The sequence below is a fragment of the Dryobates pubescens genome, chromosome 31 (genome assembly GCF_014839835.1).
Source record: "Dryobates pubescens isolate bDryPub1 chromosome 31, bDryPub1.pri, whole genome shotgun sequence".
Classification (NCBI taxonomy): domain Eukaryota; kingdom Metazoa; phylum Chordata; class Aves; order Piciformes; family Picidae; genus Dryobates; species Dryobates pubescens.
In genome coordinates, this window is record NC_071642.1 from 1,195,546 (window position 1) to 1,221,277 (window position 25,732).

The following is a 25,732-nucleotide window of genomic DNA, read 5'->3' on the forward strand; positions in this document are numbered from 1 at the left end:
GGGGCCTGCAGCCTGCCCTGCTGGGGGGAGCTGAGCCCTTGCAGCCCTCTGCTCTGGGGGGGGTTGGCTTCCTCCCCCCTGGCTGTGAGGCCTGCAGATTCATTGCCTCTCCCTGGTGCTTGGCATGCCTGGGGAGGGCCTGGGGTGGCAGCAGGAGAGGGAGCTGGGGCTGCCTCCTGCCTGGGGGTGCTGAAGGCCAGGCTGGGCTGGGGGCAGGTGTCCCTGGCAGGGGGGTGCCCCTGGGTGCCCCTGAGGGTCCCCTCCAACCCACTCTGTGCTCCTCCTTCCCTTCCTGAGGAGCAGCTGAGGGGAGGGCAGGCAGCTGCTGGCCCTGCAGCCCCCCAGGGCCCTCCTGCAGCAGCGAGCTGCAGGCTGTGGGCTTTGGAAGGGCCTCCCCAGCTCCCTGGGGCCTGGACACGGTGCCAGGCTCTGGAGGCTTGGATTCCTGCCCCCAGTTATTTTGTGCAGGGAACAGGAGCCTAAAAATAACCCAAAGTGTACTTTGGGAGGCAGGAGGGAGGGGGGGCTGGGAGCCAGGAGCCTGCTGGAGGCTGCTGCAGGGAGCCCCAGCCTGGGAACTGCTCTGTGGGGCTGGGCAGGCAGAGCCTCACCACAGACACCCCAGCCCTGCTCTGGGGGGGAGCTCTGGGGGGGCAGGGAAGCTCTGGGGGGGCAGGGAAGCTCTGGGGGCGGAGGGGAGCTCTCTGGGGGCAGAGGGAAGCTCTCTGGGGGGGCAGAGGGAAGCTCTCTGGGGGCAGAGGGAAGCTCTCTGGGGGGGCAGAGGGAAGCTCTCTGGGGGGGCAGAGGGAAGCTCTCTGGGGGCAGAGGGAAGCTCTCTGGGGGGGCAGAGGGAAGCTCTCTGGGGGCAGAGGGAAGCTCTCTGGGGGGAGAGGGAAGCTCTCTGGGGGGGCAGAGGGAAGCTCTGCTGCACCACCCTGGGCCTTGACCTCCCTCAGCTGTTGCTCTGCAGCCTGCTGGAGGTTAGCTCAGGTTGCTTCCCCCAGGCTGTGAGCTGCCCTGTGCCAGGGCTCAGGTGCCAGGGCTCAGGTGCCAGGGCTCAGGTGCCAGGGCTCAGGTGCCAGGGAGCTGCTTTTCCCCTGCAGCCTCTGTGGGGCAAGTGTCTCTGTTAAGAGCACAGCAGGCCCAGCCCAGACACACCACCAAGCAGCCCAACCTCCCCCCAGAGCCTGGCTCTGGGCCCCTGGCTGGGCTCAGCAGCAGGGCAAGCTGGCAGCTCCCAGCCCCAGCTGATTCTCCTGCTGGCCACAGCAGAGCTGCCCAGAGGGAAATGGCTGCACTGCAGGTGGGCTCTGAGCACTGAGGAGGTGGCACAGGGAGAGCAGAGAGGAGGCAGGAGGGGGTGGGGGACACCGATGGGGAGAGACTGAGTGCACAGAGTCCCAGCATGGGCTGGGGTGGAAGGGACCTCCAAAGGTCACCCAGCCCCTGCAGGCAGCAGGGACATCCCCCCTGGAGCAGCTTGCTCAGAGCCCTCTGCAGCTTCCCCTGGAGCACCTCCAGCCCCCACAGCACCTCTGCTCCTGCCACACCACGCTGGGACAGGGGCCTGCTGCTGGCTGAGTGCTGCAGCCCATGGCAGCAGCTCCCCTGGGGGGTGCAGGGCAGGCCTGGGTGGGTGCTGGGGTGATGGCTGGCTGGCTGCAGTGCAGGGGCAGGGGCAGGTTCAGGGGGCAGGGGCAGGGGGCAGGGGGCAGGGGACAGGGGCAGGGGGCAGTGGTAACCTCGGTGCCTCTCTGCTCTCCCCCAGCTGGAGCGAGGAGACTTCCTCTCCGAGGAGTGGAGGGAGAGGATTGCAAACACCAGGTAGGGTCCAGCAGCTCTCTGCTCTCTGGGCTGCATGCTGGGGAGGCCTGAGCCTGGGAGCCCCTGGCAGCAGTCTGGGAGCCCCTGGCAGCAGCCTGAGAGCCCCCAGCAGGAGCCTGGGAGCCCCTGGCAGGAGCCTGGGAGCCCCCAGCAGGAGCCTGGGAGCCCCCAGCAGGAGCCTGGGAGCCCCTGGCAGCAGCCTGGGAGCCCCTGGCAGCAGCCTGGGAGCCCCTGGCAGCAGCCTGGGAGCCCCTGGCAGCAGCCTGGCCAGCTTGCTGGGGAGAGTTTCCACTGCAAACAGCCAGAGCCAGCTGCCAGCCTCTCTCCTTGGCCTCTCTGCCTGCTGCTCTCCGGCTGCAGGCCGGTGGCAGAGCGCAGCCCCTGGCGCTGCAGCCGGGGCTGGGGCCGAGGGACAGACCCTGGGGGTGTGCAGGGCCAGGAGGAGGCTGTGCCTGTGCTGCATGGCCTGCAGCTGGTGGCTGGGAGCCTGCCAGGCCCCTGCTTGCCTTGGCTGGCAGTGCAGGCAGCCAGCAGCTTCCCTCCCAGCGCAGAGGAGAGGGCAGCAGACCCAAGTGAGTCCCTGCCAGGGGCAGCTGCCTGCAGCTGCCTGCCCTGGGGCCTCCTTGCTGTGGAGGTCTCTGCAGAGGCTCTCAGTTCTCTCAGATCCTGCAGAGGGCTTTGACTTCTGTTCTATTAAGACCCCAGGGCAGGGCAGGTGTCCCAGGGGGGGTCCCAGGCTCAGGGGGGGTGTCCCAGGCTCAGGGGGTGTCCCTGGCTCAGGGGGGGGTCCCAGGCTCAGGGGGGGTGTCCCAGGGGTGGTGTTCCAGGCTCGGGGGGTGTCCCTGGTTCAGGGGGGGTGTCCCTGGTTCAGGGGGGGTGTCCCTGGTTCAGGGGGGGTGTCCCTGGTTCAGGGGGGGTGTCCCAGGCTCAGGGGGGGTGTCCCAGGCTAAGGGGGGGTGTCCCTGGTTCAGGGGGGGTGTCCCTGGTTCAGGGGGGGTGTCCCTGGTTCAGGGGGGGTGTCCCAGGCTCGGGGGGGGGTGTCCCAGGCTCGGGGGGGGTGTCCCAGGCTCGGGGGGGGTCCCAGGCCTGGGGGGGTTCAGGGCAGGGCTGGATGAGCAGCTGAGTCCAGCTGGGAGCTGCCCCTGCCCCGAGCTCCCTGCCAGCCTGAGCCATGCCAGGGCTGCTGGGGAGGGCCCTGCCTGCAAGGCTTCCTCAGCCTGTCTGCAGGCTCCTCAGGGCAGCCTGGGCTGGGGCAGGGGTCCCTGCCCACAGCAGGGGCTTGCAGCCAGCTGAGCTGGAGGGTCCCTCCCAGCCCCAGCCCTGCCCCCTGCCCCCCCTCACTCCCTGCCCTTCCCTTGCAGTGTGATTTTTGTCAACAACTTTGCCTTTGGGCCCGAGGTGGATCACCAGCTGAAGGAGAGATTTGCAAACATGAAGGAAGGTAACAAACTCAGCTCCAGGCCTTGCCCCAGGGCTCTGTGCTGCTGGCAGGGAGCTTGGTTCAGCCCAGAGCAGGCAGAGCAGATTCTCTCTGGGGGCTTCTGCTTCCCTGCCTGAGGTCTGCCCTGGGCAGCCCCAGCACCTGGAGCTGGCTCTGCTGGGGAGGGAGGAGCTCAGTGCCTTGCCCTGGGACAAGAGCTGATGGCTTCAGAGGAGAGGCTCAGAGCTGGGGAGGAAATGTTTGGCACTGAGGGTGGGGAAGTTCCTCAGGGGGAGGCTGGGGAGGCTCTGGCACAGGCTGTGGCTGCCCCCTGCCTGGGGGGGTTCCAGGCCGGGCTGGGTGAGGCCTGGAGCAGCCTGGGGCTGGTGGAGGAGTCCTGGCCCACGGCTGGGGGATCTCTGAGGTCTCTTCCAACCTGAGCCAGCCTGGGAGCTGCTCCTGGAGCTGCCCTGGGTGGGTGCTGGCTCTCTGGGGCTCCTTCTCGAGGTCAGCTCCAACTTTGCCTTTCTTTTGTCTTTCTTCTTTCTCCCTTTTTCTCCACCCCCCCCTTCTGCCCCCCCTTTTTCCCAGGAGGGAGGATTGTGTCCTCAAAGCCTTTTGCACCTCTGAATTTCAGGATCAACAGTCGGAACTTGAGCGGTAGGCTTCCCCCGGCAGCGACCCCCTGGGCTGCTGCTCCCTGAGCAGGGCTGGGCAGCAGCAGCTGAGGGGCCTGGGGTTGTGCAGCCTGCAGCACAGCAGCCTGAGGGAGGCCTCACTGCTCTCTGCAGCTCCCTGAGAGGAGGCTGCAGCCAGCCCAGGGTTGGGCTCTGCTCCCAAGGGCCAGGAGGAGAGGCAGTGGCCTCAGGCTGCCCCAGGGGAGGTTCAGGTTGGCCATGAGGAGAAACTTCCTCCCTGGAAGGCTTCTCACAGCCTGGCCCAGGCTGCCCAGGGGGGAGGCTGAATCCCCAGCCCTGGAGGGGTCTCAGAGCCCCAGGGCTGTGGTGCTGAGGGCCAGGGCTCAGCCCCAGCCTGGGCAGAGTCAGAGACTGGTTGGGCTGGAGGAGCTGGAAGGGCTTCTCCACCCCAAGCCCTTCAGGACTCTGCTACCTTGCAGAGGCAGAGGAGAGGCTTTCCCTTTGCCCCCCCAGCTTCATGCTGCTGCCCTGCAGGCTTTTCCATTTCCTGAGGGGGGCTTTGATGCCTGAGCATGAGCCAGGTCCCCCTGCTGCCTCTCCTGCTGCTGCTTTCATCTCAGCTATGAGCAGCTGAATCCTTTGCAGAGCCCAGGGGCAGAGGGAGGGCTGGGAGAAGCAGGCAGCCTCTGGCTGGATTTGAATCCTGAGCAGTTCCATCTGGAGAAGGAGCTGGAGATGAGGAAGGAGTGGGGCCAAGGCAAAGCAGAGCATGGAGATGTGCTTCAGGCAGGGGTGGAAGCTGCTGGGTCCTGACCCTGGCTGCTTGCTCTCTTCTGGGGTGATGTCTATGTTCAGTCAGCCCTGGGCCATCAGTTCCTCTGCAGTCACCCTGCTGGCTCAGGGGCTGGGTGCTGCTGATGCCACACAGCCTCTCAAAGGGAGGCAAGAAAGCCAAGCCAAGCCAAGCCTGGCCCCAGTGCAGCTCCAGCCTGCATGGCTTGGCTCTGCTGGTGCCCTGGGCCTGCTGCCTGCTGCCCTCCTGCCCCCTGCTGCAGCTGTGGTGCTGCTGGGGTCCTGCTGAAGGTTGCTGAGGCACAGCTAAGTTGGCAGAGGCTGCCCAGGGGGGTGGTGGAGTCCCCAGCCCTGGGGGGGGCTCAGGACACCTGGGGCCACGGTTTGGTGGCCAGGGGGGGTTGGGCTGGGTGATCCTGGAGGGCTTTTCCAGCCCCAAGTGCTCTGATTGTGTGAGAGCTGAGGCCTGGAGCAGCCTGGGCTGGGGGAGGTGTCCCTGCCCGAGGCAGGGGCTGGAGCTGCATGGCCCCGGGGAGCCCACAGTGCTGCCCCTGCTCTGCTCCCTCTGCTGCTGCTGCCTGGGCAGAGCTCTGTGCCCCTGACTGTGCCTCCCCTCCTGCAGACATTGGCACTATAATGAGGGTTGTGGAGCTGTCCCCACTGAAGGGCTCCGTGTCCTGGACCGGGAAGCCAGTCTCGTACTACCTGCACACTATCGACCGAACCATAGTGAGTACCGGGGGGCAGGGCCCTGCCTGCCCTCCTGCTCTGGGCCCAGCCTGCCAGCTGCAGCTCCCTGCCACACACCTGAGCCTCCCCTGAGCTCTGCAGCCTGGGGGCAGCTCCTGCTGCGTGCCTGAGCCTCCCCTGCTGCCCTCACGCAGCCTCTGCCTGCGGGCTGCGCTCTGGCGCTTGGTTAATCCCTGGCACAAGGAGGACCTGGAGCTGCTGGAGTGGCTCCAGGAGAGGCTCCAGAGGTGATCAGAGGGCTGGAGAACCTCCCCTGTGGGGTCAGGCTGAGAGAGTTGGGGTGGTGGAGAAGAGAAGGCTCCAGGGAGAGCTTCGAGCTGCCTTCCAGTGCCTGAAGAGGCTGCAGGAGAGCTGGGGAGGGGCTGCTCAGAAGGGCCTTAAAGCAGGGGTCAGGGGGGGTGATCAAACCTTGCTGCAGAGGCTTGGCTTGTGCTGCACAGCCAGGAGAGGAGGGGAAGGCTTCCTGATGGAGCTGCAGCCAGGACTGCTGCAGCTGGCATTGCCTCCAGCTGGCTCTTTGCTGTGCTCAGCTGGCCTGGCCTCACACTCCCTCTCTTCTCTTTCTCTTTGCAGCTTGAAAACTATTTTTCTAGTCTCAAAAATCCAAAACTCAGGGTAAGTCTGACCCCCTGGGCTGGGCAGAGAGCCCCAGGGCAGGGCTGGGCAGAGAGCCCCAGGGCAGGGCTGGGCAGAGAGCCCCTGGGCAGGGCAGAGAGCCCCTGGGCAGGGCAGAGAGCCCCAGGGCAGGGCTGGGCAGAGAGCCCCTGGGCAGGGCAGGGCAGAGAGTCCCTGGGCAGGGCATAGAGCCCCAGGGCAGGGCAGAGAGCCCCAGGGCAGGGCAGAGAGCCCCTGGGCAGGGCAGAGAGCCCCTGGGCAGGGCAGGGCAGAGAGCCCCAGGGCAGGGCAGAGAGCCCCTGGGCAGGGCAGAGAGCCCCTGGGCAGCCCTGGGCACAGCTGCTGGGAGGGGGCAGGGGGTGCAGCTGGGAGGATCTCTGAGCTCCCTCCCAGCCCATTCCATGAGTCTGAGGGACCTGGAGCAGGGTAAGGGAAGGGGCTGGGAGGTGATCTCCTCTTGCCCTCTGGCTGACTGGTTGCAGCCCTTTGCAGAGGGCCAGAGGAGGATTTGCACCCAACTGGCCCCCTGGATTTGCTCCCTTGGCCCCCTGGGTGTTGCCTGGGCCAGGGGAGGTTGCCCTGGCTGGTGGCAGCAGCTTGGGTGCTCCCAGCTGGGCACTGTGTGGTGAGGGGGCCCAGAGATGAGGGAGGAGGGCACTGGGAGCTCTCTGATGGGGAAGGGCTGAGAGCTGGGGCTTCTGAGGCTGGGGGAGAGCAGCCTGAGGGGGGAGTTCAGCACTGCTGAGCAGCACTTGGAGGGTGGGGGTCAGGAGGGTGGGAGCAGGCCCTGTTCAGTGGTGCCCAGGGGCAGCACAAGGGGTAATGGGCACTGGCTTGGCCATAAGTTCCACCTGCACCTGATTGAAGGGTGCTGGAGCCCTGGGCAGGCTGCGTCCCTGCAGGTGTCCCTCTGTGCCCTGCCGGGGCAGGGGGCTGGGCTGGGCGGCCTGCAGGGGTCCTGCCAAGCCCTCCCGAGCTGGGGCTGTGGGATGAGGCTGTCTCAGGTGTGAGGGGGGGAAGGCAGTGATCTGCCCTGCAGTGGGGCTGAGCTCTGCCAACCTCTCCCCAGGAGGAACAAGAGGCAGCTAGGAGGCGTCAGCAGAGGGAGAGCAAGAGCAACACCACCACCCCAACCAAGGTGCAAGAGAGCAAGGTGAGCCCCCTCTGCCCCCTGCCTTGGCTGCCCCTCTCACACCCTGTGGCAGCAGGCTCTGCCTGGGGGCCACAGGCCCTGTTCTGAGCCTGGGAGGTGGTTGAGGTGTGGTGGAGCCAAGGGGAGCTGCACTTGGTGCCTGCACCACCACGTCTGGACGCAGCCTGAGGGGCAGCAGGAGTGCAGCAGCTGGCTGCCCCCTGGCTCACCTGCAGCACCACCCTGCAGAGCTCTGTCCCTCATCCTGACCCCCTGAGTGCAGGGCAGAGGGTGCTGAGTCCCTGTTGTAAGAGAGGGAGGAGTGCAAGGGCTGCTCCTGCCCCAGCCAGAGAGCACTGCAGGAGCTTTGCTGTGGGAGAGCAGTGGGGACCAAATGCTGGCAGTGAGGCTGGGGAGAGCCTGGCACAGGCTGCCCAGGGAGGCTCTGGCTGCCTCCTCCCTGGAGGGGTTCAAGGCCAGGCTGGATGAGGCCCTGAGCAGCCTGGGCTGGGGGAGGGGTCCCTGCCTGTGGCAGGGAGGTTGGCACTGGGGACAGCTCCCTGGGGCTGGGGACAGCTCTCTGGGGCTGGGGACATCTGGGGCTGGGGACAGCTCCCTGGGGCTGGGGACAGCTCCTGGGGGCTGGGGACAGCTCCTTAGGGCTGGGGACAGTTCCTGAGGCTGGGGACAGCTCCTGGGGGCTGGGGACAGCTCCTTAGGGCTGGGGACAGCTCCTTAGGGCTGGGGACAGCTCCCTGGGGCTGGGGACAGCTCCTGAGGCTGGGGACAGCTCCTGGGGGCTGGGGACAGCTCCTTAGGGCTGGGGACAGCTCCCGGGGGCTGGGGACAGCTCCTGAGGCTGGGGACAGCTCCTGGGGCTGGGGACAGCTCCTGGGGGCTGGGGACAGCTCCTGGGGCTGGGGACAGCTCCTGGGGGCTGGGGACAGCTCCTTAGGGCTGGGGACAGCTCCTGAGGCTGGGGACAGCTCCCTGGGGCTGGGGACAGCTCCTGAGGCTGGGGACAGCTCCTGGGGCTGGGGACAGCTCCTGGGGGCTGGGGACAGCTCCTGGGGGCTGGGGACAGCTCCTGAGGCTGGGGACAGCTCCTGGGGCTGGGGACAGCTCCTTAGGGCTGGGGACAGCTCCTGGGGCTGGGGACAGCTTCCTCCCCCAAGCAAGTTTGCTTCCCTGGGAAGTGAACCCCAAGGCTTCAGTTTCCTTCCCTGGAAGCCTCCGGGGTCTGCCTCCTGGCTGTAAGGGAAAGCTTCCCTGCAGCTGGGAATAACTCAGGAGCTTCCTGGCTTCTCCAGGATTCTGGTGCTGAAGAGGAGAAGGCTGCAGCAAGTGCTGTGAAGAAGCCATCCCCCTCCAAAGCCAGGAAGAAGAAGCTGAGCAAGAAGGGCAGGAAGCTGGCGGGCAGGAAGCGAGGCCGGCCCAAGAAGATGAACCCTGCCGGCCCCGAGCGCAAGACCAAGAAGAGCCAAACGGCCCTGGAGCTGCTGCATGCCCAGACTGTGTCCCAGACAGCTTCATCCTCTCCTCAGGGTGAGCTCAGGGCTGCCAGGGGCAGGGGACTGCCCTCCAGAAGCGGCTGAGGGCCTAATGTGGGCAGCAGGGCCCAGGGCAGGGGTTGGCCCCAGCCGAGGCCATGCCCTGAGTGCTGCCTTCGGTCTGGGGCTCCCTGCCCCAAGAAGGACTCTGAGGGGCTGGGGCAGGGCCAGGGAAGGGCAATGGAGCTGGGGAAGGGTCTGCAGAGCAGGGCTGGGGAGGAGCAGCTGGGGGAGCTCTGGGGGTGGTTAGTGTGGAGAGGAGGAGGCTGAGGGAGACCTCACTGCTCCCTGCAGCTCCCTGGGAGGAGGCTGCAGCCAGGGGGGGTTGGGCTCTGCTCCCTGGGGTCAGGGGGTGGAAGGAGAGGAACTGGCCTGAAAGTGTGCCAGGGGAGGCTTGGGCTGGACCTGAGGAACAATTTCTTTGCTGCAGGAGTGGTCAGGGCCTGGCAGAGGCTGCCCAGGGAGGTGGTGGAGTCCCCTTGCCTGGAGGGGTTAAGCAGGGGGTGCCCATGGTGGGCTGGGGTTGCTGGTTGGACTGGGTGAGCTTGGAGGCCTCTTCCAGCCCAAACCATTCTCTGCTCCTGTCTCTGCTGCTGGGCTTAGCCTCTGTGGCTTTGTGCCATGGCCTCTGCCTGGCCAGCAGAGCTGAGTGCCCCTGCTGGGGGCTGAAGCTGCCTGGGGGCACCTGGCCAGCACCGGGCTGCAGCTGGGGGCTTTGGCTCTGCTGCTGCAAGGAGGAGTTGGAGATGTGCTTGCAGAGGGCTTGCTGCTGCAGCTCAGAGCTCAGCCTGGCCATCAGGAGGCTGCTTTGCAGTGGCAGAGCTGCTGGCAGCAGGCTGCAGAGCCTGAAGGCTGTCTCTGTGTCCCTGCAGATGCCTACAAGTCACCTCACAGCCCCTTCTACCAACTACCTCCCAAGGTGCAGCGGCACTCCCCCACCCAGCTGCTGGTGACACCCACCCCTCCTGCACTACAGAAGCTGCTAGGTAAGGCCCTCCTGTGCCCTCCTGTCCCCTCCTGTCCCCTCCTGTCCCCTCCTGTCCCTCCTTGTGCCCCTCCTGTGCCTCCTGTGCCTCTTTGTGCCCCTCCTGTGCCTCCTTGTGCCCCTCCTGTGCCTCCTGTGCCTCCTGTGCCCTCTGCTTGCAGGCTCCTGAGCAGATCAAAGGCCTGCTGAGAGTCAGCCCCAGGGGAAAGCTGTTGCTGAACAACTTCCTTCCCCACTGCCTCTGGCATCTCCCTGAGGGGCTTCTCTTGCTTCCTGCTGCTGCCTTGCTCCTGTGTTTAGCTTTTGGCATCGTTTCAGCTCTCTCTTGGCACTGAGGGAGACAACCAGGACCCCAGAGGAGCTGGGGGTGGAGAGGGCAGGTCAGGAGTGAGTGGCTGTGGGGTGAAGCCCTCTGCTGCTCTGCAGTGGGGCAGCCCTGGGCAGCTCCTTTCCCTCTGCAGAGCTTGCAGCAGTCAGCCAGGTGCTGCCTGAGCTGTGGGGGCCACAGAGGTGTGCTTGGGAAGTGTGCTGCAGGTGATCTCAGGAAGGACTTGGGGGGTGGCTTCTTGGCTCTTCTGCCTCATCCCTGCCAGCCCTGGCCCTGGGCACTGGGCATGTGCCAGCCTGGAATCATCTCTGTGGTGGCCTCAGCTCTGCCCTCTGGCTGTGCTGCCTCACAGTTGTGGCTGGGGAGGAGGGGAGGAGAGCTTTGCAGTGCCTCTGTCCCCTGGGGAGGGTGGCACAGGGGGAGCCTGGCTGCCCAGGCCTCTGTGCCAGCATCCTGTGCAGGCTTGGGCTGCCTGTGGCTGCAGCAGGCTGGAAGGGCTCCAGGGGTGAGGGCTGGGCAGGAGGGAGGATCATTGCCTAGCAGGGGATGAGAGAGGAGATGGAAGGACTCTGAGGGGGAAATGCTCCCTGGAGGGCAGAGGAAGTGTGGGGGCAGAGCTTGGCAGCTGTCTGCTGGCAGGAGTGCAGCAGGCCCTGGCTTGTGAGCTGGGAGGGGTGCTGAGGGCTGGGCCAGCTCCTCTCTTGTCTCTCCTCACAAGGGCATTAAAAGCCCTTCCTGCAGCTCCTCTTTCTACCCTGCAGCCCCCAGCAGCTTCCTCTGTGCAGTGCAGGATTCCCCTGGGCTGCCTGTGGTGAGGAGCTGATGGATCCAGGAGCTCAGCTTGCCCCACAGGATGGATTCTCCTGCTCCCAACTGATCTCCAGGGGCTTCCAGAGCACATCACGAGAGAGAGCCAAGGGGGAGGGGTGCCAGGGGACACAGAGAGGGGCCCCTGGCCTCAGCCTGCCCTGTCCTTTGTTCTGCAGACTCTTTCAAGATCCAGTACCTGCAGTTCATGGCTTACATGAAAACTCCTCAGTACAAAGCAAGCCTGCAGCAGCTGCTGGAGCAGGAGAAGGTAGAGTCTGCTGTGAGCTGTGGGCCCCAGCCTGCCTGAGATGTGGGGATGGGAGCTGGCTACCCCTGCCCCCAGTGCTGCTCCAGGCCAGCTGGGAGAGGCTCTTCCAGAGCAGTCTGAGCCTGGCTGGCTGCACCAGGAGGGTTTCAGTGCCCCCTCAGGCACTTTCCCATCTGCCAACTGGGCAGAGGCACCTCCCCTGCTGCCCCTGCTGCCCCTCACCTGGCCAGGCTCCTTTCAGCCTTTCTGGCATCTCCCCTTCGTGCTGAGCACCAGGCTGAGTGTCCCTGGGCAGGAGGCTGCTGTCCTGAGCCCTGCTCTGTTCCCCCACCTGGGGCTGCCAGCTGCCTTTCCCCTCTGAGTGGCTGCTGGCTCTCAGGGGCAGGAGGTGCTGCTGGTCAGCCTCCTCCAGCAGCTCTCCCAGAGTGGCTCAGGGGGGAAGGGAGCTCAGAGCTCATCTACTCCAAGCTCCTGCCAGGGGCAGGGACACCTCCAGCAGCCCAGGCTGCTCAGGGCCTCATCCAGCCTGCTCTGGAACAGCTCCAGGCAGGAGGCAGCCACAGCCTCCCTGGGCAGCCTGTGCCAGAGCTGTCACCACCGACTCAAGAGCCTGAGTGAAGCACCCTGCACCCTGCTGGTGTCCAGGGTGGCCTGGGGGGCAGAGGGTGAGGTGAGCAAGTCCTTGGCTGGAAGGGATGGGAAGGTGAAGAGCCTGCAGCTGGGAGGTGTGGGGTTGGCCTCTGCTATGGAGCCCTGTCCCCAGCAGAGGGAGGAGAAGCCCCAGCTGAAGAGCTTCCCTGCCTGCCTCACCTCAGCTGGGAGGAGCTGAATGGCTTCCTGAGTCAGCCCTGCTGAGAGCCTGCCTGAGGCAGAGCAACCTTCCCCCCGAGCCCAGCGAGGCCTTGTGGCCACTCCCAGCTGCTGGGAGCCCGGTGGCAGCCTGCCTTGGCTCTCTGGGCAGTGGCAGCACGAAGCCAGGCTTGGCTGGGGAGGTCTGCATAGGCTCACAGAATGGTTTGGGAGGGACCTTAGAGAGCAGCCAGTGCCAGCCTGCCCAGGCAGAGCACCTCTCAGCCAGCCCAGCCTGCCCAGGGCCTCATCCAGCCTGGCCCTGAGCACCCCCAGGCAGGAGGCAGCCTGGGCCAGAGGCTCAGGCTGAAGAACTTCTCCCTCAGCCCTGCTCTGCCTCAGCTCCAAACCCTTCCCCCTGGGCCTGGCCCCAGACCCCCTCAGGAGAAGTCTCTCTGCAGCCTTCCTGCAGGCTCCCTCCAGGCCCTGGCAGCAGCTCTGAGGTCACAGACTCAAGGAAGGGATTGAGTTGGAAGGAACCTTAAAGGTCATCCAGTGCCAACCACCCCCCACCAGAGCAGGGCTCCCCTGGAGTCTTCTCCAGGCTCACAGAAGAGGTTCAGAGCTCTTCTCAGCTTGCTTCACCAGCTGCTGCCCCCAGGCTGAGGCTCCCAGAGGCAGAGCTTGGTTCCCTCCCAGCCTGCTCAGAGGTTCCTGAGGCTGATGCTCAAGGTGTGTTTGCTCTTCTGCCCTCTCCCAGGAGAAGAATGCTCAGCTGCTGGGCACAGCACAGCAGCTCTTCACCCACTGCCAGGCCCAGAAAGAGGAGATCAAAAGGCTTTTCCAGCAGAAGCTTGATGAGGTAACCCTGCTGGGGGGCAGGGGCTGCTTGTGCTCATCTGTGTGCAGAGGGTGGGGAGGGAAGCAGGAGCAGAGCAGCTGCAGGCCTGCAGCCTCTGCCCTGGGGCTGACCAAGTCAAACAGTGACCTCCTGCCCTTCATCCTGCAGCTGGGAGTTAAAGCTCTGACCTACAACGACCTGATCCAGGCTCAGAAGGAGATCTCTGCTCACAACCAGCAGCTGAAGGAGCAAACCAAGCAGCTGGAGAAGGACAACAGTGAACTCAGGAAGCAGAGCTTGCAGCTGGTGTGTGCCAGCCCAGCTGGGCAGGGCAGGAGCTGGGGGCTGCCCCTGGCCCCCAGGTGTCTGAGGGAAGGAGAAGCCCTCCTGCTGCTCTGCCTCCTCTGTCCCAGGGGTGGGGAAGGCAGGCAGGGGTGCTGAGGTGCCAGCTGCCTCTGGCCTCACCTCTGTCCTTAGAGCAGCCTGAAGGGCTCCAGGAGAGCTGGGGAGGGGCCTGGGACAGGGGCTGGGAGTGCCAGGGTGAGGAACAATGGCTTTGAGCTGGGAGAGGGGAGGCTGAGACTGGAGAGGAGGGAGGAATTGTTGGCAGTGAGGCTGGGGAGCCTCTGGCACAGGCTGCCCAGGGAGGTTGGGGCTGCCTCCTGCCTGGAGGTGCTCAGGACCAGGCTGGATGAGGCCTGGAGCAGCCTGGGCTGCTGGAGGTGTCCCTGCCCAGGGCAGGGGGCTGGAGCTGGGGGATCCTGAAGGTCCCTTCCAGCCCATGCTGGGATTCTGTGGTTTGTAGCCTGAACTCTTGAGTTCAGCTTAGGAACTCAGAGCTGTTAAGGCAGGTGAGGAGGAGGTCTGGATGTGGCTGGGGTTAGGGAGGGAGGCTGACAGCTCTGCCCTTAGCAGGACCCAGGCCACCTCTTGGGGGGACCTCAGGAGCATTTTGGGGGCATTTGGTTTAAGCTGAGAGGAGCTTTGGGTGGACCAAGAAGCTTCTTGGCATATGCCCAGCTGGAAGGTGTGTGGGGTGCAGCTTGGCACCTGGGGTGGGGTGAGGGTGTCTGGAAGGTGCTTCTTGACCTTCTCTGGTGTCCTTGCAGCTGAAGGCCAGGTGTGAGGAGCTGAAGCTGGACTGGTCAACACTGTCCCTGGAGAACCTGCTGAAGGAGAAGCAGGCCCTGAAGAATCAGATCTCTGAGAAGCAAAAGCACTGCTTGGAACTGCAGGTAGAGAGCAAGGAACAAAGGGGCAGGCAGCAGCCCTGTGGGGCAGGCAGCAGCCCTGGGGGGCAGGCAGCAGCCCTGGGGCAGCCCTTGGGCAGTGGGCAGTGGAGGGGCTGTGACTGATGTTGAAGGCTGAGCCAGGCTGGTCCTTGTCTTGGCTTTTTCCCCCTTCTTTCCCCCCCCAAGATGAAGCTCAGAGGGTTTTAGGAGACTTGAAGGCCAGGCTGTGGCTGCCCTCAGAGGAGCCAGCTGCCAGCACCTGAAGGGATCCTTGGCAGTGCTGTGCAGAGGGAATCCTTCTCCCCTCCTGACCTGGTGCAGAGGGAGCCCTGCTGCTTTGCCTGTGTGCTCTGGTGTCCTGGGTCAGCCTCCAGCTCCCACCCCATGTCCCTTGCCCCCAGTCACCAGCCTGAGCCTCCTGGGCCCAAGGAGCTCTGCCCCCCCCGGCCGCTGCTGCCCTGGCAGGGGGCTGGGGCTGGACGAGCCCCAGAGGCCCCTTCCAAGCCCTGCCCCTCCCTGAGCCTATGGCCAGTGTGGGTTTTAACCCTCCTCTTCCTCTGCAGATCAGCATCGTGGAGCTTGAGAAGAGCCAGAGGCAGCAGGAGCTGCTGCAGCTGAAGTCCTACACCCCCCCTGAGGAGTCCCTGGCGGCGCAGCTGCGCAGCAAGCCCGAGCCCGAGCACGGCAGGTTCCAGCTGGAGCTGGACTGCTCCAAGTTTCCCATGCCCCACATCAATGGCATGAGCCCTGAGCTCTCCATCAACGGCCATGCTGCTCCCTATGAGATCCACCAGGGCTTCAGCAGGCCCTCCTCCAAGCAGAACACCCCCCAGTACCCCAGCTCCCACCTGGAGCAGGAGATCGTCCCCTGCACCCCCAGCCACGGCAGCAGGCAGAAGGCAGAGAGGATGAGCAGCTTGGCCCTGCCTGACTACACCAGGTTCTCCCCAGCTAAAATAGCCCTGAGGAGACATCTCAACCAGGACCATGGAGTCAATGGGAAAGCAACCACCAGCGAGATTCAGAGGTGAGAGAACTGGAGGGGGCAGGGATGGAAGCCTGGGGAGGGCAGGTGGAGACTGGAGCCGGTGGGAGAAGTCCTTGAGAGTGAGGATGCTGGCACAGGCTGCCCAGGCCGTGGCTGCCTCCTCCCTGGGGGTGCTGAAGGCCAGGCTGGATGAGGCCTTGAGCAGCCTGGGCTGGGGGGAGCTGTCCCTGCCCGTGGCAGGGGGCTGGCACTGCCTGATCTGTGAGGTCCCTTCCAACCCATCCTGTGAGAGGGGAGGGCTGAGGCTTGGTTTGATAGCAGAGGTTTAGTTGGGTTGTGGAGAAGTCTTCTAAAGAGTGGAGGTTTATAGGACCATGGAATCATGAAGGTTGGAGAAGCCTTCTAAGGTCACCCAGCCCAACCCTCAGCCCAACACCTCCTTGGCCACCAAACCCTGGCCCCAGCTGCCATGGCCACAGGTTTCTTGCACACCTCCAGGCCTGGGGACTCCACCACCTCCCTGGGCAGCCTGTGCCAGTCCCTGACCACTCTGGCAGCAAAGAAATTGTTCCTCACCTCCAACTTAAGCCTCCCCTGGTGCAACTTGAGGCCATCTCCCCTTGTCCTGTGGGTAGTTACCTGGGAGGAGCTGCCAGGGCACGCTTGGAGCAGCTCTGTTCCTGCAGCAGCCTCCACATCTCTCTGCCCCTGCTTGGGCAGCGCTCAGAGCTTGGCTGTTGGAAGCCAAGCAGCAGTGGTGGCACAGGGATGGCCTCCAGGGGAGGAGCAATTAACCTGTGTGTGCTGATGAGTGTGCTTCTGTGTTGCAGAGCTGAGCATGCCAAGGAGAATGGCCTCCCATACCCCAGCCCTGCTCTGTCCAATGGCATAAAGCTGAGTCCTCAGGAAGCTCGGCCCTCCTCCCCCACAGCCTTGCCCTCTGCAGCCGAGAAGGTAAGAGAGGAGCCCTGCTCTGCCCAGCTGCACACATCTGGCACCCAGCAGCTCAAAGAGCTTCCTTGGCCCAGGCAGGGAATGCAGCCTTGCCCCTCCCTGTGCCCTGCTTGCCATGGGGGGCACCACAGAATGCATCAGGTTGGGAGGCACCCTCCAAGCTCACCCTCGGAGCTCATCCTGTCCAAGCCCCTGCACTCAGCAGGGACACCTCCAGCTAGGGCAGGCTGCTCAGGGCCACACCAGGTCTGACCTTGACTGTCTGCTCCACATCTTTGGGTAACCTCCAGCCAGGGCAGGCTGCTCAGGGCCACACCAGGTCTGACCTTGACTGTCTGCTCCACATCTTTGGGTAACCTGTTGCAGTATTTTACCACCCTCATGGTGAAGAACTTCCTCCTGATGTCCAACCTGCCTCTGCCTTGCTGCACTTGAGTGTCATCCTGGACAGCCTGTTCTGGGTGACTGCTCTGGCAGGGGGGCTGGAGGCTGGTGTTGGCCTCTTCTCTGAGGTAACTGAGGACAGAAGAGGAAATGGCCTCAAGCTGCACCAGAGGAGGTTTAGGTTGGACATTAGGAAGCATTTCTTCCCTGGAAGAGTGGCCAGGGCTTGGCACAGGGAGGTGGTGGAGTCCCCAGCCCTGGAGGTGCTCGGGAAATGAGTAGATGTGGCACTTGGGGACATGGTTCAGTGGTCAAGGAGGTGTGGGGTAGAAGGCTGGAGCTGATGAGCTTAGTGGCAGGAGCACAGCAGCAGGGGGATTCTGTGACTGCAGTCACCACTCAGTGATGGAATTGCTCAGGAGAAGGAGAGGGAGCACAGAGCAGGAAGGAGCTGTGGGTTAGCAACACCTCTGAGCTGCAAAGGTCTTCCCTGTGCTTAAGAATTGCACTTTCTCTCTTTTGATTTGCAGGTTTTGAGAGAGAGAACCTCTGTGAGTAATGGAGAAACCATCACCAGCCTCCCCATCAGCATTCCTCTCAGCACAGTGCAGCCCAATAAGCTCCCTGTTAGTATCCCTCTGGCCAGCGTGGTGCTCCCTAGCCGTGTGGAGAAGGTGGTGAGTAAGGGATTGTCAACACTTCCCATCCCTCCCTCCCAATCGCTCTGGGCACTGGGGGGTGCTCCAGAACCCTTCCTGGGCTGCTCATCTTCACTGATGCCTCAGGGGGAGGCTGCTGGTGGGCTGTAGGTGACCTGTGGGGTGGGGGGTGGGGGTCTGAGCCAGAAAGGAGAGCCAAGGAGCTGCCTCAAGGGTGTTCAGCAGCTGCCTGGGTGGGAGAGATGCAGAGGCTGAGAGCTTGTGGCAGTGAAGGGAGAGGGTCAGACCTCAGTCAGTTTGTTCCTTGCATGCCCTTGAGAGAGGCAAATCCTTGTGCCTCAGCTTGCTCACCTCAGAGGTGTCCAGCACCTCTGTGTGGGATGAGCCCAAACAGATCCTTCAGGCTGTGGCACCTGCTCTGTGCTCCACTGCTCTGCAGCAGCACACAGCAACTGCAGCATGCTGGGGCCAGCCCTTTGTGCCCCAGGCTGCTCTGCAGCAGCACACAGCAACTGCAGCATGCTGGGGCCAGCCCTTTGTGCCCCACTGCTCTGCAGCAGCACACAGCAACTGCAGCATGCTGGGGGCCAGCCCTTTGTGCCCCAGGCTGCTCTGCAGCAGCACACAGCAACTGCAGCATGCTGGGGCCAGCCCTTTGTGCCCCACTGCTCTGCAGCAGCACACAGCAACTGCAGCATGCTGGGGCCAGCCCTTTGTGCCCCACTGCTCTGCAGCAGCACACAGCAACTGCAGCATGCTGGGGCCAGCCCTTTGTGCCCCACTGCTCTGCAGCAGCACACAGCAACTGCAGCATGCTGGGGCCAGCCCTTTGTGCCCCACTGCTCTGCAGCAGCACACAGCAACTGCAGCATGCTGGGGCCAGCCCTTTGTGCCCCACTGCTCTGCAGCAGCACACAGCAACTGCAGCATGCTGGGGCCAGCCCTTTGTGCCCCAGGCTGCTCTCAGGGCCAGGGGAGTGCCAGAGAAAGCTTGGCCCAGTTTCTCACTGAGCTTTGTCCCCAAAGCAGAGACCTCAGCAGCTTTCACCTGAGAGCTGTCAGTTTAGAGGCCATCCCCAGGTGCTTGTCTCAAACCCTGTGTTTGGGAAGCTGGAGTTGTCTCCTGGTGTGGAGTCCAGGATCTGTTCCCAGCTGTGGGCTTTGGCCTGGGCAGAGCTGGCAGGAAGAGCTGTGTGCCTCTGCTGGGCTCTGCTGTGGGCAGTGCTGCTGTTGTCCCCTGCCAGCCTGAGCTGGGCTTTGCTCAGAGCAAGCAGAGCCTAGGGACACTGAGGCAGCAGAGCCACCTCCCCTGCTGCATTTCCTCTGCTGCCTGTGGCTCCTGGCTCAGCTGCTGCCTTCCTGTACTGAAGTGCCTGTTGCTCTCTCCACAGAGAAGCACACCCAGCCCAGTTCATCAGAGCAGAGACTCCTCCACACTTGACAAGCAGATTGGTGCTAGTTCTCATAATGGTGTAAGCAATGCTGCTGGAAACAAGCCACTGGCTCTGGCTACCTCAGGTAACAGCCTCCTCCAAGCTGCCATCTCCTGACAGCACCCAAAGGGCAGGTGTCAGAGCTCTCCAAGCACTCCCTGGCAGCTCCTTCAGGCCTAGGTCAAGGAGTGTTTTGTTAGGAGACCAAAGAGCCGTGGATGGTGGTGAGCTGAGACAGCCTGGCTTGCATCCTGGCCTGCAGTCTTGCTCTGCTGTGCCTTCAGCTGCACTGCAGCACCTTGCAGGGACAAGCAGCAGCTGCTTTGGTTCAGTTTGCTCTCTGGATTAAGACTTTCCTGCCTCCCCAGCCTGGCACACCAGCAGAGTGCTGCACAGTAATGCTGTGAGCTGGCAGTGTTGTATTTGGCAGGCTGGGGGGAGTGTTTTTAACAGCAACATTAACTTCTTGATGCAGGTCACAGTGGCCCATCAGGAGCAGCTGTAAAGCCACAGGTATCTGGGTAGGCAGAAAGGTCAACTGGGAGCAGGGAGGGACAGCTCTGAGTGCAGACACTGGCTCTGGACTTGGCCATCTGTTGAAGTTGTGGCCTTTAGCTGCTCAGGACATGGAAATGCTGTGGCCCAGGCAAAGCAGGTTCCAGCTCCAGGAGCTGTGCTCTGTGCTCACCACCTGGGGGTTGTGCTGCTCCTGGCAAAGGCCTTGGCTGAAGTCTTCTGTCAAACCAATCAAGTGTCAGACCCCTGGGTGTAAAGCAAACCCCTGCTCCCCTCCCCCCTGCCATTCTGAGAGCCCAGAGACAAGGCCTCAAGAGAGGACTGAAGCCACTCCCAGGCAGGGAATTCACCTGGAGAACATCAGGAGGAAATCTTTGACAGTGAGGCTGGGGGGAGCCTGGCACAGGCTGCCCAGGGAGGCTGTGGAGGTGTTCAGGGCCAGGCTGGATGAGGCCTGGAGCAGCCTGGGCTGGTGGGAGGTGTCCCTGCCCCTGGCAGGGGGTTGGGGCTGGGGGATCTTCAGCCCCCAGCCCTGCCAGCCCTGCCAGCCCTGCCAGCCCCCAGCCCTGCCAGCCCTGCCAGCCCTGCCAGCCCCCAGCCCTGCCAGCCCCCAGCCCTGCCAGCCCCCAGCACTGTGCCTTCTCCCTCAGCAGGAGCAATGATTTATGGCTTTCCCTTCCAACAGGTTTTTCTTACTCCTCTGGCTCCGTGGCACTCAATGGAAACCTTACAAACAGCCCAGCCCATCTTAACCATAGTGTTGACCAGGCAGCTCTGGAGGACTCTGGGAGTCTCTTTAACTCAGTGGGGTCTCGGAGTGCCACTCCACAGCACCCTTTGCTCATGATGCAGTCGAGGAACTCTGGGCAAAGCTCCCCTGCTCCCCAGCACTCCAGCAGCCCCAGGTTAAACGGCACAGCCCAGAGCCTGGCAGGGGTGCTGCAGTACGCCGACGCTCAGAAGATGTTTGCCGAAGGATCGAAGGGGGACCCGCAGCCCGAGGCAGCGTTTGCAGATCCCGAGAGCGAGGCCAAGAGAAGAATCATCTTCACAATCTCTCCTAATGCAGGACATGTGAAACAGTCCCCTCCCAGCAAGCACAGCCCCCTGCCCGCGGGCGCTCGGCTGGAGGCGGGGCAGGCGCCGGCGCCGGACGGCAAGAAGCGAGGCCGGCGGAAGAGATCCTCGGCCGGGGCCCCGGGCGGCGCCCCCGGCGTCTCCCCCAAGCGCAAGCCCCTGCCCGCCGGCTCGGGGCTCTTCGCCCAGCCCTCGGGCTCCCCCCTCAACATCAGCTCCATGGTGAGGGCCACGAGGGGCAGCAGAGGGCCTGGGGAGGCTGCTCTGCGGCGGGGGAGAGCAGACAGGCGTCAGGAGGGGCAGGGCTGGGGGCGAGGGAGGGTTTGGCTGCTGCAGGAGTGCTCGGGTCCAGGGAGGTGGTGGAGTCACCAGGCCTGGAGGTGTTGCAGGCAGGGTTGGATGAGCCCTGGAGCAGCCTGGGCCGGTGGGAGGTGTTGCAGCCTGGGTTGGATGAGCCCTGGAGCAGCCTGGGCCGGTGGGAGGTGTTGCAGGCTGGGTTGGATGAGCCCTGGAGCAGCCTGGGCCGGTGGGAGGTGTTGCAGCCTGGGTTGGATGAGCCCTGGAGCAGCCTGGGCCGGTGGGAGGTGTTGCAGCCTGGGTTGGATGAGCCCTGGAGCAGCCTGGGCCGGTGGGAGGTGTCCCTGCCCGGGGCAGGGGGTTGGGGCCGGGTGATCTTTAAGGTCACTTTCAGCCCAACCCACTCTGTGCAGTGGAGTGGAACATCCCTGTGAGGACAGGCTGGGGGAGCTGGGGCTTCAGCTTGGAGCAGAGGAGCCTGAGGGGGCCCTCATTCATGCTGGTAAAAGGTGTGAAGGGCAGGAGCCAGGCTCTGCTCAGTGATGTCCGGGGACAGGACAAGGGGCACAAACTGGAGCCCAGGAGGAGTTTGGTGTGAGGGTGCTGGGGGCCTGGAGCAGGCTGCCCAGAGAGGTTGTGGAGTCTCCTTCTCTGGAGACTTTCCAAACCCCCTTGGATGCATCCCTGTGTGACTTGCCCTGGGTGATGCTGCTCTGGCAGGGAGGTTGGACTGGGTGATCCCCAGGGGTCCCCTCCAAGCCCTCCCATTCTGCTTTGATCTGTGAAGCTAAGGCTGCTGCTGAGGGGATCCTCTCACCTGTAACTGCTCTCTTTCCTTCTTGCCCAGGTCAATAACATTAACCAGCCTTTAGAAATAACAGCCATTTCCTCTCCTGAAAACTCCCTGAAGAACTCTCCTGTTCCTTACCAGGACAATGACCAACCCCCAGTACTGAAGAAGGAGAAGCCTCTCCTGCAGACCAACGGAGTCCACTACTCCCCACTCACCTCTGATGAAGAGCAGGGCTCTGAAGATGAGCACAACAGCAGCAGGTGAGGGCCTGACCCAGGGCTCAGCTGTCCCTGGGAGCTGCCAACACTGCTCCGTGCTGCACAGGTGTCTTAAACCTTCTTTGTTCCCTTCACAGTAGGCCAAGCATCTTAATGTGGCTGAAGGGGGAGGAGGGAAGGTTTAGGAAGTTGTGGGCAGCAGGGCAGGAGAGGGGATTCTGCCCCTTGAGACTGCTCTGCTCAGACCTCACCTCCAGTCCTGCCTCCAGCTCTGATGTCCCCAGCAGGAGAAGGACACAGAGCTGCTGGAGTGAGGCCAGAGGAGGCCACAAAGATGCTCCAAGGGCTGGGGCAGCTCTGCTGTGAGCACAGGCTGAGGGAGCTGGGGCTGTGCAGCCTGGAGAAGGCTCCAGGGGGACCTCAGAGCTGCTGCCAGGACCTGAAGGGATCCTGCAGGAAGGCTGCAGAGAGACTTTTGCTGAGGGGGTCTGGAGACAGGCCCAGGGGGAAGGGTTTGGAGCTGAGGGGCAGCAGGGTTGGACTGGAGCAGAGGAAGAAGTTCCTCAGTGTGAGGGTGGTGAGAGCCTGGCCCAGGCTGCCCAGGGGGGTTATGGATGCTGGGTAGTGAGGGTCAGTGTGCCACAGGTCTGCCATCAGGGCTCCCTAACCTTTTTCTTCTCACACTAGAATCGAGAGGAAAATTGCCACCATATCCTTGGAGAGCAAATCCCCACAGAAGACTGTTGAGAACGGTAGGTGTGAGGGCCTTGGGCACTGGCTGCACTGGGGCCTGGGGGTGGCTCTCTGCCACTGCCTGAAGCTGTTGGTCACTGGGAGGCTGTTAGCAGCTGCTGAGCACAGCAGAGCTCTGCTGGCAGAAATGCTTTAGAGTGAGGGTGGGGAGACCCCGGCACAGGCTGCCCAGGGAGGCTGTGGCTGCCTCCAGCCTGGAGGTGTTCAGGGCCAGGCTGGATGAGGCCCTGAGCAAGCTGGGCTGGTGGGAGGCCTCCCTGCCCACGGCAGGGGGTTGGAGCTGGGGGATCTTGAAGGTCCCTTCCAGCCCAGCCCAGTCCATGAGCCCTGCGGAGCAGCTCCAGTCAGGGCTGGGGTTTGACACAGGCATTCTCTTCCACACCAGGGGGCAGCCTGACCGGGAGGAAGCCGGCGCCAGGCGGCGAGGGCATGAACAGCAGCAAGTGGAAGTCAACCTTCTCACCAATCTCCGACATCAACCTGACCAAACCCACGGAGAGCTCCCTGCAGGCAGCCTCGGCTCTGGGCCAGGGCTCTCTCTTCGCCTTCCGGCCGCCCCCCGAGGACAGCCTGGCCCACGCCAGGAAGAGCCTGGCCCTGGCCTCCTCCGGGGCGGATGGGCTCAGCCCCGGCACGAACTCCACCAACGGCTTCAGCTACGCCGGGGGGCTCCCGGCCGAGGGGGCGCTGCACGGCTTCGTGGACGCGGCCTCCCTGCCGCACAAGGCTGCCGAGGCGGCGCCGGCCGGCTGCCCCCTGCCCTTCCAGTCGCAGCGGGGCAAAGACGTGGGGATGGCCGAGCCCAACCCCTTCCTGAGCAAGAGGCAGCTGGAGGGGCTGAGCAGCGCCAAAGGAGAGGAGCTGAGCCGGGCAGGGGGCAAAGGCAAGGAGCCGAGCGACGGCGGCGGCCGCGCCGCGGCCTGCCCGGAGAAGGGCTCCGCGCAGCACAACGGAAAGCTCGGCAAGGGCAGGGACCGGGAGGTGGAGTTCAAGAACGGCCACAACCTCTTCATCTCTGCTGCTGTCTCCTCCGGTGGCCTTCTGAACGGCAAAAGCCTTCCTCCTGCCGGCCCTGCGGCAGGCGGCCCAGCATCTTCCGTGCAGCCGCACCACCCCTTCCTGAACACTCTGAGCACTGGATCGCAGTTCCCCCTGGGCTCCATGGCCCTGCAAGCCAACCTCAACTCGGTGACAAACTCCTCAGTCTTGCAGTCCCTATTTAACTCAATGCCAGCTGCTGCCAGTCTGGTCCACGTGTCATCAGCTGCAACCAGACTGACTAATTCTCACACTATGGGGAACTTCTCACCTGGGGTTACAGGTGGAACAGTTGGAGGTAGGCAGAACTCTTTCTCTGGTCTAAGACAGGGCCTGAAGGAAAGTCTGACGCTGCCTCTCCAGGGCTGAAAGCCTCTTTGGTTGCTGCAGGATGCGAAGCAGATCTGTCCCACATAACCAATCTCCTCTCTCTCTCTTTCTCTCTCTCTCTCTTGGAAATGCTAGGATGAGTTCAGTTCCCCACAGGGAGATCTCTTGAGCTTTGTCTGCTAGCTGAGCTTGTTCTCACCTCCCTGAGAGAATGCACCCAGGCTTTGTGATTGCCTAAGGTTTGCTTGGTCAGAGGTTGGCTGTGTTGGAACCAACTTAGGTCTGCCTGCAGGTAAAGGGTTTGAACTGGTACCGAGTGAAGGATCTCTTAACTTGTCAGCTTGAGTCAAGGTTGAGATTAGGCCTTGAATGGATTTAGCAGGATCCAGGAAGGACATCAGAGCCTCTGCAGAGCAGAGGGTGTTGGGGATTGGGTAGCATTCTGGCTCTTGACTGGACTTTGCTTTGCCAGGAAGGGCAATGCCATATGCACCTTGCACCTCTGGGATCCTGCAGGGCTTGGCTTCTGTGGCCCAAGCTGGAGACGAGCTGGCAGCACTAGAAGATAGCCTGACCCTGCTCAGTGGCCACGGCAGGTTTTGTCCTTGCCTGTCCATAACCACTCAGGCACCACGTGTGGAAATCCTAACTCTCACATCTCTCAGCACTTAGATGGGCTGGAAATGCAGACTCTCCCCTCTGCTGCCCTGTAAGTGGGGAAGCAGGAGGGTGGCAAGAGCAGCACTTTGACTCTTCAGCTAAAACAACTCTAGAGACCACCCAGCCTCCTCCCAGGCCTGCCTGTGTGCTCTAGAACTGCCAGTTCTTGGGCCTGGCCATTTGGAGGTTGGCAGTAGGCAAGGTAAGTGTGAAACCTTCTGTCCCTCCTGGCCTGCACCATTCTCTCTTCATTGCTTGCTGCCTTCTCATGCTGCATAGTTTTGTCTGGGGCTGTAACTTACCATTTGGCTGTTGTTTTGTCCTTGGTTTGGTTTGTTTGGTTTTGCTTTCTTTTGGTTTGTTTCTCTTGTCACTGTTGGGACTGTGCAAGGCCACCTGCTGAAGCTGAGTTTTTCTCTCCTGTTTGCAGGTATTTTTAACCATGCGGTGCCTTCTGCCTCCTCTGCTCATCAGTTTGGAGCCACTTTCAGCAGCAGTGCTGTCTCTAGCAGCACAGTGCTGAGCTTAAACCCTCTGCAGGCTGCTGCCAGCACCTCATCCTCATCCTTCCCCCCCCCTTCCTCTCATCCGGTCTCATCTAGCGAGAGCAGACCGGCGCAGCCCCCCGGCCGGGCTCCGCAGTCTGTCTTCCATCCCCCTCCTAACGTCTCCCTGCCTCCCCCTCCCCCCTTGCTCGCTCCTAACCCCGAGCCCGCCCTGCTGCAGGGCCTCCCCTCCCTGCCGCCCGCCGAGGCCTTCTTGCCGCCCTCCTCCGCCGCTCCCGGCCAGCCTGCTAACGCTTCTTTGTCTCTCAAGCTAGCTTCTCTCCAGCACAAAGCCTCTCGCCCCTCCTTTACAGTCCATCACCCTCCCCTGCCCCGCCTGGCGCTGGCACAGGCGGCGCCCGACGCCGCTGGCACCTCGGCCGTGTGGGTGGCCCTTGGCATGCAGCCTCCTTACGCTCCGCACCTTTCGGGGGTTAAGCCGCGCTAAGGAGCTTGCTTAGCTAACAGTTCTTGTGCTGGAAGGTAAGGCCAGAGCGCCCCCCGCAGCGCCCGGGGCGCCAGGTGCTGACTGACCTGCTTGCTTTGCAGAGGGAGCCTGGGGATGGGCTCCCTGCCGCTGCAGGAGGGCACCGCAGGCTGCAGAGCCTCGGTGCTGCCTGCTGCGGCACTCAGGACCTCTGCCGGCAGAGCCTGGGTGCTGCCTGCTGTGGGAGTCAGGACCTCTGCCGGCAGAGCCTCGGTGCTGCCTGCTGTGGGAGTCAGGACCTCTGCCGGCAGAGCCTTGGTGCCTGCTGTGGCACTCAGGGCCTCTGATGGCAGAGCCTTGGTGCTTCCTGCTGTGGGAGTCAGGATCCTTGGTGGCAGAGGCTGGACAGCCTTGGTGCCTGCTGTGGCACTCAGGGTCTCTGGTGGCAGAGCCTTGGTGCCTGCTGTGGCACTCAGGGTCTCTGGTGGCAGAGCCTTGGTGCCCGCTGTGGCACACAGGGTCTCTGGTGGCAGAGCCTTGGTGCCTGCTGTGGCACTCAGGGTCTCTGGTGGCAGAGCCTTGGTGCCTGCTGTGGCACTCAGGGTCTCAAGGGCTGCTCTCTGGGTGGCTCTGGCTCAGCTGGCAGGAAGGTTGTGCTCAGGGTGAGGTCACTTTGTTCATTGCTG

General features: G+C 63.4%; 1 protein-coding gene across 1 annotated transcript in view; it reads left to right on the forward strand.

The window, feature by feature from the left end:
* The window catches only part of DOT1L (DOT1 like histone lysine methyltransferase), a 49,370-nt gene that overhangs the window by 20,885 nt on the left and 2,753 nt on the right, over positions 1 to 25,732 (forward strand). Inside the window, exons 8-28 of the mRNA XM_054175117.1 lie at positions 1,769 to 1,824; positions 3,186 to 3,265; positions 3,836 to 3,904; positions 5,297 to 5,403; positions 5,998 to 6,039; positions 7,109 to 7,192; positions 8,482 to 8,716; positions 9,594 to 9,707; positions 11,021 to 11,112; positions 12,662 to 12,763; positions 12,911 to 13,048; positions 13,852 to 13,977; positions 14,538 to 15,001; positions 15,793 to 15,916; positions 16,831 to 16,977; positions 18,351 to 18,477; positions 19,594 to 20,207; positions 21,130 to 21,335; positions 21,981 to 22,045; positions 22,432 to 23,382; positions 24,505 to 25,102. Of these exons, the coding sequence (XP_054031092.1) occupies positions 1,769 to 1,824; positions 3,186 to 3,265; positions 3,836 to 3,904; positions 5,297 to 5,403; positions 5,998 to 6,039; positions 7,109 to 7,192; positions 8,482 to 8,716; positions 9,594 to 9,707; positions 11,021 to 11,112; positions 12,662 to 12,763; positions 12,911 to 13,048; positions 13,852 to 13,977; positions 14,538 to 15,001; positions 15,793 to 15,916; positions 16,831 to 16,977; positions 18,351 to 18,477; positions 19,594 to 20,207; positions 21,130 to 21,335; positions 21,981 to 22,045; positions 22,432 to 23,382; positions 24,505 to 25,067 (4,506 nt within the window). The 3' untranslated portion in view covers positions 25,068 to 25,102. The remainder of the gene's footprint in view (positions 1 to 1,768; positions 1,825 to 3,185; positions 3,266 to 3,835; positions 3,905 to 5,296; positions 5,404 to 5,997; positions 6,040 to 7,108; positions 7,193 to 8,481; positions 8,717 to 9,593; positions 9,708 to 11,020; positions 11,113 to 12,661; positions 12,764 to 12,910; positions 13,049 to 13,851; positions 13,978 to 14,537; positions 15,002 to 15,792; positions 15,917 to 16,830; positions 16,978 to 18,350; positions 18,478 to 19,593; positions 20,208 to 21,129; positions 21,336 to 21,980; positions 22,046 to 22,431; positions 23,383 to 24,504; positions 25,103 to 25,732) is intronic.